This window comes from Brassica rapa, chromosome A04, assembly GCF_000309985.2.
Source record: "Brassica rapa cultivar Chiifu-401-42 chromosome A04, CAAS_Brap_v3.01, whole genome shotgun sequence".
Taxonomy (NCBI): Eukaryota; Viridiplantae; Streptophyta; class Magnoliopsida; order Brassicales; family Brassicaceae; genus Brassica; species Brassica rapa.
This window is the reverse complement of record NC_024798.2, coordinates 12,967,527-12,979,264: the sequence shown is the minus strand read 5'-3', so window position 1 is coordinate 12,979,264 and position 11,738 is coordinate 12,967,527. Positions and strand designations below refer to the sequence as shown.

General features: G+C 33.0%; 2 protein-coding genes across 2 annotated transcripts; one reads left to right on the top strand and one right to left on the bottom strand.

Annotated features, from left to right (window-relative positions):
• Nucleotides 1-1,175: 1,175 nt before the first annotated feature.
• Nucleotides 1,176-4,111, bottom strand: LOC103864452 (cytochrome P450 708A2-like). The gene is made up of 8 exons (XM_009142200.2): nucleotides 3,457-4,111; nucleotides 3,016-3,340; nucleotides 2,778-2,930; nucleotides 2,458-2,706; nucleotides 2,019-2,111; nucleotides 1,856-1,934; nucleotides 1,657-1,763; nucleotides 1,176-1,580 (listed from the first exon to the last, which is right to left on the bottom strand). The coding sequence occupies exons 1-8, from the start codon at nucleotides 3,669-3,671 to the stop codon at nucleotides 1,332-1,334; spliced, it is 1,470 nt and encodes a 489-aa protein (XP_009140448.1). The 5' UTR covers nucleotides 3,672-4,111; the 3' UTR covers nucleotides 1,176-1,331.
• A 976-nt stretch (nucleotides 4,112-5,087) lies between these two features.
• On the top strand, nucleotides 5,088-10,296 carry LOC103864450 (tirucalladienol synthase-like). The gene is made up of 14 exons (XM_009142199.2): nucleotides 5,088-5,350; nucleotides 5,431-5,616; nucleotides 5,706-5,795; nucleotides 6,616-6,816; nucleotides 6,914-6,998; nucleotides 7,135-7,301; nucleotides 7,392-7,583; nucleotides 7,661-7,774; nucleotides 7,911-8,153; nucleotides 8,384-8,482; nucleotides 8,733-8,789; nucleotides 8,908-8,954; nucleotides 9,056-9,542; nucleotides 9,912-10,296. Exons 1-14 carry the CDS (start codon nucleotides 5,147-5,149, stop codon nucleotides 10,020-10,022), a joined length of 2,283 nt encoding a protein of 760 aa, XP_009140447.1. The 5' UTR covers nucleotides 5,088-5,146; the 3' UTR covers nucleotides 10,023-10,296.
• Nucleotides 10,297-11,738: the final 1,442 nt, after the last annotated feature.

The window sequence follows — 11,738 nt, the reverse complement described above, 5'->3', positions numbered from 1 at the left end:
GATGTTTACTGTTTGTTAATGATAAATATTTTATGTGTATGTTTTTACTAATAATGATTAACTCCACATAAGATTGCAATGGGTGATAAAGAAAAAAATCAGTATAGTCCATGGATTCAGAGGAAACCAAGGTTTTGATAGAATTACTTGTGGGGGGGGGGATTCAACATGGATGGTGGGACAGTAACGGTATAATGAACAAAGCAACGGTGGAACATAAAATACTACCAGTCTTGAATGAAAGACTTGGATGCCAAAAAACCCACAAGCATTACCAGAATCAAGTTCTTGAAGGGTCAATATCAATGTTATGTTGATCTTTTAAACAACAGTTCAGGCTTTGGATGGGATCCTATCATGAAAAGATTTGTGGCTTCTAACGAAGTATGGAATGACTATTTAAAGGTATGTCTTCATTTTGCATCATTTTTATTAGATATGTTCCTGAATTGCAAAGTTTTTGTTAGATAAAATTCAGTTTATGAGTTAAAAAATATATGCACATGATATAGTTTACGTGAACAAGGATCACTTACTGCTATAGGTTTACGTAAGTTCTTAGGTTTATGTATTTTTTTAAAATTATTTCTATTGTATTTTAAGTATATTTTTTTTTTGTAGGGGCATCCAAATCACAAGTTCTTACGCTATGACTCTAGTGAACAGTTTGATGATTTGAAAATCATATTTGATTGTTATTCAATAGAAAAAACAAAACGTGGTGGTGCCTCACATATAAACAATCACGTATGATAAAAGAGATATTGATTTTGTCATCTCAACTTTAAGAATACATGAGTTAACTATAGTATTTTGAAAGTTATGAGTAATGAGTTAAAATGTAATGAATCATTGTTCCAATAACACCATAATTTAATAGAATTACAAAATCAGAAAATACTCAACTTTTTTAATAACAAAAGATTTATATGGAATTTTAAAATCACCAAAGCAATAACACAAGACTTTTTAGGAATCTAAGAATCATGTTACCAATAACAATGGAATCTTTAAATTCTTCAACTCCTTAAAATTTGTATAAATAAATTCAAACTATTATGATATATACTCTAAAAAGTTATTAGTTCCAAAAAATATTCATTAAAATTATATTTTCTAATTTAATACCTTTCTAATTAGAAAATAAAGCTGATTATCCTCCAAAACCACCACTGTATTCCAATGTTGTCACATTCTTTCATTACTTGTTTCATGTTGTTAATATAAACATCTTTTTAAAATAATATATATGTTAAATTTTGAAATTATAAGAACTTGAATGCATTTTAAGGACTCGCACATTTCTAGGAGATATATTTGTAATGATCTAATTATGAAGACTTGGAACTGCAAGGTTCACTTGGGAAGGTAGGGGAGATGTTAATAAGCAGGTCCTTAGTGAAGCAAGGTAATGGTGTCCGAGTCATCTCACATTCTTGGACCACCAAGAAATCGTAAGTGGTCACAAGATGGTGAAGGAAAACTGTCATTTGAAGCCTCGCAAAATCTGCTCCAACACACTGTCTTGTTCCACCTCCAAACACCATCAAAGTTTTAGTCACTGACCGCAAATCTTTCCCCTGCCAGACAAATCTCTACTGTGTGATTCTTCTTTGCTAATGGCGTGTATTGAAAATGTTACATTAAGTAAAATACCTCCCATCTCCATGGATTGAACTCCAACGGATTCTCATATATTTCAGAGTTATAGTGAACCACAGATGGTGCAACGGCCACGATCCATCCCGCGGGAATTGTATATCCTGTTGGCAAGAATATTTTCCCCATATAACTTCCAATCAATAATATAGGAGATTGGAGACTTTATATGTTGTTATGAGTACGACTAACTCGCCTTTGATTTCGACATCTTTCAGGGCCTTTCTAAATAATATGGAACCCAAGTTTGACAATCGAAGCGACTCATTGATAACCTACACACACATAACGTATATAGATTGTGAGGCATCATGCGTATATATCCCAAATTTTCAAGGTAGCTATACGGAGTGTTTTACCATGTTGGTGAAAGTCATGTTGTATTTATATTCTTCCCAGCTAAGTTCAGCTTCCTTATCTTTTCTCTTTTGTAAGATCGCACCATGCTCTCTCTGACATTACATGGATGAGCGTATCAATTCAAGCAGATTACGCTTTGAATATTTTTAGTTTTCAATTTTTATACGCATTCAAGAATTTGAAAAAAAAAAGTTTTACTTAGTGAATTGTAAATATCGTCCTTTTCAATACTTTTTTTCATTTTAAAGATTTTAAGAATTTACCCAAAATTAATCCAAGAAGCAAAAAGTTAAAATAAATAAATCTAAAAGCCAAAAACCATCCCTAGCACTACAAACATCCATGCATGGCCTTATCTTTTTTTTTTTTTTAAATAAAGGAATAATGAAAAGGTTAAATTGATGCTTAAAGTAACCATGCATGGCCTTATCTTATTACCTTCAACTCTGCAAGCACTTCTGGATTTTTAGATAGCAAGTTCACCATCAAGGCAGTAGCGACAGAAGTAGTATCTTTAGAGACGACTCCAATAACTAATAGAAGGTTTATAACAGACGCCTCGTCATAAATGCTGTCTTCTTTCTCCATGTCCTCTAGTAACGTGTCTAGGAAGTCTCCGTGTTTTTCTCTTGACTCTTTCCTCTTCTTAAGAGCTTCCTTTATCAACTGCATTGCTTCTCTGCGTGCCTAGGCAAAACAATAAGTGGGTGAGTTAACTTAGTAGTTACTATCATAGAATTTCAGAGAAATGGTGTCACCTTAAGGACTTTGTAGATAATCTTCCAGGTGGAGGGAGCAAAGGGTGACCTAAACCAATCAATATTAAAGGCCTTGAAATGGTCTATAAGTTCTGCTTGAGTCTCTGGTTTTAGGTTACTTATCAGCTTCGGTGTCAGGTAGGATGCTATCAACTACAAAAGGGAAGAGTTTAATTTGTTTAAAAACTGAATATTGGTTAAAACAAAAAAAAAACATGTAAGTTGTATATTAACTTACACTTGAAACTGCATTCCGAAGGTCGAAGGTGCCTTCGTTAGCCTTCCATTTAAGTTGCTCGCGGGTCGCCTGGTTCATGCTTTGTATCATCTTTCTCTTTAAACCTTCAGATCCAATAAGCTGCATAGTGGACTTTTTAATATGCTTGTGGATGTTTCCGGTCTGGAAAAACAAGTTATCTTTTCCAAAAACTCTGACAAAAACATCCGGATAGCTAAGTTCAAAAGACTGGTTCTCTTGCCGGAATATCTCGAAGATAACATCTGAGTCCGTAGAAATCACAGTTTTTGAACCCATAATATTGGACCGAAACAACGACCCGTACCTATAAAATTCATGCAAACACAATAAACGTAGATATAAACAACATTTCCTTTCGGCTAAAAAAGAATATACATATATATATATGTGTGTGTGTTTAAAGAGGGACTAGAATCTGACCTTTGCATCCTATTCTGAAAAAAGGATGGGATCTCGAGCAATTCACAAGGCTTAAAGAATTCTATTGTCTCTCCGATGATAGGAAAACCCATTGAACCTGGTGGTAACTTGCCATTGCACCTGACGTTTGGGTTCGACCATCGGTACAACCACTGGCTGATCCTCACAACCACTAAAGCTATGATTAATATCTCAACGTTCCACAAGAAACTCATCGTGCGCTGCCTCTCAAGTCTCAATGATTGCCTCACAACAACAACCTTCACTTTGATTAAATAAATAAAATTTCTTAGATGTTGTTAGATGTTGTGATTAAAATAAGAGTAAAAAGAGTTTCTTCTAGGCTAAATCTTTAAATAACATTTAGAGTATCTCCAATGCTAAAGTTTTTTTTTCTTCTTTCGTTTATACAATGCTAAAGTTTTTAGGAAGATATCTCTAAAAAATATTAAAAACTACAAAAGGTAGATTTTTTGTAAGTATATTAAATGAGAATTCATGGGATACTCTGCAAAGATTTTTTTTTGAGCCATTTATTAATATTAATTTTATCTTTGTAAAAGTGGAAATTAATTATATATTACAAATATGTAAAATAATGATATTTTGTATTTGAGATACTTAATTGAAGATACTATTCACTGAAAAGGTTTTTAGAAAACACATGTCTATCAATGGAAGATTCAATCTTTTATGTCTGATTAAAATTTAATTACATGATCAGTTTATGATAAAAAAATATAATATTCGAGAATTCTTGTAACAAAAATTAAAAGTGCTTTTAGGAATCCCACAAATATGACATGTGACAATGATAAACACACCTTTAACAATAACAAATATTTACGTCGTCAAAAACAAACAAACAAATATTTACTTTGTGTTACAAAAGGATCAAAGACATTGTGCAAATGAATGTCGACAACACATGAATTTCTTTTCAAAAAAAAACACACATAAATTTGTATAGTGTCACTTTACTTGTTATCATCACTACACAAATAATTGGTTTTAGATGTTTTATTAATTTTGACTTGGTTTTATTTTCCTTTTTCATTAATGTGTTTATAAGAATCTAGTTAAAGATGTTTTATTAACTTTGACTTTGTTTTATTTTTGTTAAGATAAATTTGCAATTACATTTATTTATTTATATATATATGTATAGGAGTATTTGTTGCCTTTTCCTTTTGTAACAAGTTAGTATGTACCAAATCATCATGCATTAATTAACTTGTCCTTTTGTAACAAGTTAGTATGTACCAAATTAATCATCATGCATTAATGTGATGGTTTTATTTTTGTTAAGATAGATTTGAAATTACATTTTACATATATATATGTATAGGAGTATTTATTGCCTTTTTCTTTTGTAACAAGTTAGTATGTACCAAATCATCATGCGTTAATCATAATGCATTAATTAACTTGTCCTTTTGTAACAAGTTAGTATGTACCAAATCATCATGCATTAAACACATTAATGCATGATGATTTGGTACATACTAACTTGTTCTTTGTATACTAAGTTAATATAGTAATACCTTAGTGCATGATGATTTAAAGTTAATATAGTAAGCTTTAACATTTTACATATATATATATATATATATATAGGAGTATTTGTCACCTCGGCAAGATATTTGGTACATACTAACTTTTTCTTTGTAGGTACAAGGATTGATACAAAATGTGGAAGCTGAGGATAGGAGCTGAGGCGGGACAAGACCCTTACTTGTTCAGCACCAACAATTATCTCGGGAGGCAAATTTGGGAGTTCGATGCTGACGCAGGCTCTGCAGAGGAATTAGCCGAGGTCGAGGAGGCTCGGAGGAATTTCGCAGCCAATAGGTCACACTACAAGGCCAGTGCAGATCTCCTTTGGCGTATGCAGGTAAAACCCTTCACATTAACATCAATTTCTGTAACGTTGTAGAGCATAATATTATTTTTGTATTTTTATTTATTGAAAAGTTTCTAAGAGAGAAGAAATTCGAGCAAAATATTCCGCGAGTGGTAATAGATGATGCAGAGAAAATAGCGTACGAAGACGCAGAGAAAGCACTAAGAAGAGGGATACTCTATATGGCTGCGTTGCAGGCTGATGATGGACATTGGCCTGCTGAAAACTCTGGTTGCATGTTCTTTATCGCCCCCTTTGTGAGCAATATTTTACTACTTTCACAACTAAATCATAATTAAAAGTCTGTGTGTGAATAAAAACAAATCAATAATTCAAAATATATCAGGTCATATGCTTGTATATCACTGGCCATCTGGATAAAATCTTCTCTCAAGAACATCGGAAAGAGATGTTACGTTACATGTACAACCATCAGGTCCTTGAGTAATAATATAGTTATTTTATAATATAGCTTATCTGTCTTTCAAAATAATCGATAATCTAACGAGGACATAAGATCATCACCGGTGAGAATATGAGAATATCTCATAGGATTCTTTCGGTAATAAAGCATAGACAATTTCTCGTGAGATAGACTATGTCATAAGTGTTAATTAGAGATTCAATTTACACATAAAAAACATAACCATATAATCAAAGTATTAATTTTATTTTTGAAAAACTGAAGTTGTTTCTTCCAACTGTGGATGCCCTAAATAACCATGCATGGTCCCGTTTTAAAACTAATATATATGTATATTATTTATATTGATTTTAGTCAAACAATCGAAAAGAGATGTTACGTTACATCTATAACCATCAGATATTTGATTAATGACATAGGTTGTGTGTTCATATAGCTGTCTTCCAGAATAAACGATCAGGACGTAAATAACATCTATAGAACCGTGCATGCGTCCTGTTAACAAAAACTGTATATGTAATTTTTTTGGTTATTGGTGAATCACTAATCGATATTTAAATGATTGAAATTTCTTATCAAAGACATCACACTGTTTGTGCTTATATTAAAAGGTAAACAATCTAAGAAAAAAAAGAGTGAAACATGAGAAAGTTTCAGAGAAGAGAGAGAAGAGTATTTATTAGTTAATGTTTGGGATTATTTTGAAGTTATATAAAAATGGGTATTGTCTCATATTATGCACCATTTTAGTAAATATTCGCTACGTGACGTCAATAGTATTTCATTCTTTTTTTTTTTTTTGACTGAGTAGTATTTCATTCTTCTTATCTAGAACGAGGATGGTGGCTGGGGAATACACGTAGAAAGCCACAGTTTTATGTTCAGCACGGTCCTTAATTATATTTGCCTAAGAATATTTGGGGAAGAAGCAGATCATGACGGTATAAATAGTGCTTGTGCAATGGCTCGTAAATGGATCCTCGACCATGGTGGTGCTACCTATACGCCACTGCTCGGAAAAGCTTGGCTTTCGGTATTTACGACTCTCTATCTCTGGGGTTATATATTTTCAAAGTCGCTCATTATTAATTTGTTAATATTAATTGCTACTTATAAGTGCTAACAATTAGGTTCTTGGAGTGTATGATTGGTCTGGCTGCAAACCCATCCCGCCTGAGTTCTGGCTCCTTCCGTATTATTCTCCTATTAATGGAGGTTTGAATTTGACTCCGTTAATATATGATGGCATTGACAGATTACCATTGAATTAGTAATAAAAAATGTATACAATTTCAGTTTTACTGCGTAGCTGTTTAGAATGTATTCATATATAAAATAATCATGCGTGCAGGCACTGTATGGATTTATTTGCGGGACGTTTTCATGGGTTTATCATACTTGTATGGTAAAAAGTTCGTAGCCACACCTACACCACTCATTCTACAGGTCCGTGAAGAGATTTATGATCAGCCTTACAAAGAGATTTGTTGGAGCCAAGCTCGCAATCTATGCGCAAAGGTAACTTGAACCATAAGTACATGTTGTGATAAAGTAAAATGCATCTTCCGATGTCAGATATATATATGAAAGTGTGATTATGATATACAGGAAGATCTTTACTTTCCACAGTCATTTGCACAAGACTGGTTTTGGAACATTGTTCATATGTTTTCGGAGAATATCTTCAACCTTTGGCCTTTCAACAAGCTCATAAGGCATAAAGCTCTCCAAAAAACGATGGAAATCATTCACTACCATGACGAAGCCACCCAATACATAACCGGTGGAGCTATCCCAAAGGTAAACATTTTTGAATAATGTTATAATTTTCTTTTATGTGTAACAAGTTGTAAATGTTCCTTTTTTGATATATCTAGCCATTTCACATGCTTGCCTGTTGGGTTGAAGACCCAAAGAGTGATTATTTTAAGAAACATCTCGCTAGAGTCCCAGGCTTCTTATGGATTGGCGAGGATGGCCTGAAAATCCAGGTAATTAGTTAACTCATACTCCTATATTTTAAATCAAAATCAAGACGACTCTCCACACTATTAATATTTTTCTTTTAGTTTTTTTTTTTGCTAAATATATTTTTCTTTTAGTTAATACTACATTATACTTGTGTAGACTTTTGGTAGCCAAATATGGGATACAGCCTTCTTGCTACAAATGATGTTAGCTGCTGATGTTAATGATGAGATTAGGTCAACGCTTATAAAGGGATACTCCTACTTGAGGAAATCTCAGATTACAGAGAACCCTTCTGGTGACTTTATCAAAATGTTTCGAGATATATCAAAAGGAGGTTGGAGTTTTTCAGACAAAGATCAAGGGTGGCCTGTTAGTGATTGTATTTCTGAGAGTTTAAAGGTGTGTGTTTTATCTCTTTTGGATTCCTTCTTTACCTAATTAACAAAATTTGTGTTGTCAATAAACTCTTGATATACAAATTTTGTTTCTATTTTCTAATGGAATTTTGATTCAAAACTAATTGATAATGATGAGTAGATTTTTCAAAACATTCTATATAATATCTTTTGGTCCCATCCTACTTATATGAGGTTTTAACATGATTATTGACAAATCATATATGCGGCTAGTGTTGCCTGATCTTTGAAAGCATGCCGTCTGAGTTTATTGGCGAGAAAATGGATGTGGAGAGGCTTTATGATGCCATCAATATACTTCTCTATTTGCAGGTAGCTATTTTATTTTTCTGATTAAGGGTACTTTTTTGAGTTTTTGATTAAGTTCTAACAAAGAGTTTAATTTTTTTATTAAGAAATCAATAGTTAGCTATACTATGTGTTATACTAACAATTAATGCAAGAAAAATCTATGATAAAGAAATCATTAGTATTAAATTTTAATTAAGGTTTCATTCGATTTCTCTTAAACAAAATGTTAAGAGTTTGTTAGTAACGATTTGATTGCGTAAAATACAAACAGGGCAATAACGGAGGTATAGCAATATGGGAGCCAGCGCCTGGAAAAACCTGGCTAGAGGTACCATTTATTTATTTTAATTGCTCTGATTTAATATATGTTTCAATTTTTATTTTTGTGATAAAAATGAAAAGAGGCTAATGGGCATAATGTAACGATGCCGAAAACTAAAATGCAGTGGCTTAATCCTGTGGAATTTGTTGAGGAGTCGACCGTCGAACATGAGTATGCAATCTTCTTGACTTCCTACTTGTTTCTATTTTTATTAGTTAATAAATCTTGTGTTTTTAAAACTAATTTAAATTATGGTACACAACGTTTTTAAGGTCTCTAGAATGCACGGGGTCGGCCATAGTGGCATTATTGCAATTTATGAAACAGTTTCCCGACCATAGAAGGGAAGAAATCGAAGGGTTTGTAACAAAAGGAGTGAAATATATAGAGGACTTGCAAATGCCTAATGGTTCATGGTATGGAAACTGGGGTGTATGCTTCATTTATGGGACCTTCTTTGCGGTCCGAGGTTTGGTGGCTGCAGGCAAGACTTACCATAATTGTGAGACGATCCGTAGAGCGGTTCGGTTTCTTATCGAGACACAGAACATTGAAGGTGGCTGGGGAGAGAGTTATCTCTCTTGTCCCAGAAAGAAATATACTCCCTTGGATGGAAATAAGACCAATGTGGTGAATACAGGACAAGCAATGATGGCTCTAATTATGGGTGGTCAAATGGAGAGAGACCCTTTGCCTGTTCACCGTGCTGCCAAAGTGTTGATTAATTCACAGTTGGATAATGGTGATTTCCCACAACAGGTAAATGGTCTTCCCATATGTAGGTTCTTGTTATCTTGAATATAGTGTATTCACCAACAAAGAGGCCTAGTGGGTAAAACTTTTTAATTATCTACTAAAAATTTAAGGTGTATTGGTTCAATTCCATTGGGAAAAAACTATATTTCAAAAAAATAAAAATTTAAAATAGTTTGAATTTTGTCTTATAGAAAACGCGGGTACTCAGGTCCCAGAATATTTAGACAATATAAAAACAGGGTATTTTCGGATTTACCATGATGTTGACTTCTGAACCTAAAACCGTTATTAAGATTTAAAAGCAGGCTATTCTATCTCCAGACTACAGAATTGTTTTTGGCTATATTTGATATTTGCTTAAATATTTTATAGGAAATGAGGGGAGCATACAAGATGAATTTGCTGTTGCATTACCCAACTTACAGAAACATGTTTACTCTTTGGGCACTCACATACTACACAAAAGCTCTTCGGAGGACTTGATCAATTTGATCAGCTTACCAGCACCATTATGTTACTACTGCTTATCACTAAATCTCTTTGATTTATTTTTGTATTGAAAATTAGACTTGAAAAGGCTTCATGTTTGGGTTGTCTTCATAACTATGCTTAACAATTAAGTTTCATAGTTTACAAAAAAAAAACAATTAAGTTTCATTATTTAATCCACAAATCTAAATCCTCCTCTATAAATATTGAATCATATACCTATACAATTATACAATTCAATCAAACACATATACGACAGATCGACTATTTTAGGAGACTTTGATCTTGCTTAACTAAGGGGGGAACAATAATATTCTATATTCCAAACTAATTAAAATCTAATTATCTTACATTATGATGTGAAAACAAAACGTGCATGGCATCTCTAACAATCAATTAGAAATTTTTGGGACTCCATGTTTGGGTTGTGTTCACACTATGTAAAACAATTAAGTTTCATTATATAATCTGGCAATCTAAAATCTCCCTCTATACATGTATACAATAATACACATAGTTTACATCTGTTGGATACACTAGTCAAAAACATCAATCGAATTCTGGAAAATGAGTAAACTGGCAAAATTTTATTAACCCACAATGAATGCCTTCTTGCAACAATGGAGCTACTAGTCTAAACTAAAATGATGATACTCGCGGCTATAGTTGGAGCTACCAAAATCTGCATCAAATAAGAGATGCATTGTAGATTGTTGCTTCATACATAAAGAAATCGTTACTAAAAGAAAAACGTCAAGAAAACAAAAACTGAGACTAAGAATCTCTAACTACGCAACAACAAAATGTTCATTTACTACCAACAGTTACATATTTTCATCTACCCCAAACCCAAAGTGTTAATCCAATAGAAAGTCAAGAACCCACTAGGAGATAAATAAGCCAATAGAAACCAAAATATTGCTACCATCAAGTTCATATTATCTAATAGTCATCAAAATAGTGCTTACTGATTGTAACGTCCCTCTCATCTCACTTAGCACCGGCCGGTGTTCTTGAAATAGCTGTGATTTGGCTTATTAATTTTTTTGTAACTGATATGAGGTGGCTTATTGATTGAAACAAAACACCTCTTCGGTTTCTCTTTATTTGACTGCCTTCTGCAACTGAAAGCTGCACATAAAAAACAAAAAAAATTGAGTTCATCGTTGAACTTGAAGTCAACTTGATTCACTTTGTCCACAACGGTCATCAAAATTTGACAAGCTACTGTTAATAGGCTGGGCCGTTTACTGATGGATTAGTCGCAGATATGTACCATACAACTGAATAGGGGTGGGCACTTTACCCGATATCCGAAGTGGCACCCGAATCCGATCCGAAAAACCCGAACCGAAACCCGAACCGAAGTAGCAAAATACCCGAACGGGTATTGAATAAGGAGAGATTGGATACCCGAACCCGAACGGGTAATACCCGAACCCGAATGGATATCCGAAGATAACCGAACATATGTATAATTAACCTTATATTTCTAGTTTACATCTCTAATTTTATATAAAATATTTATATTGATACTACACATACTTTAAGTTCATATGATATACATACAATTACGGAAAAAAGGTTTTGCTACTCACTTAAAATGCATGTCAAGTTTTTTATTTCAAAAATTAACAAAAAGTTACAACCAAATTGTTTTTAAAAAATAACTAAATTAGTGTCTTTTTAGTTTTAAAATGTTATGTCCAA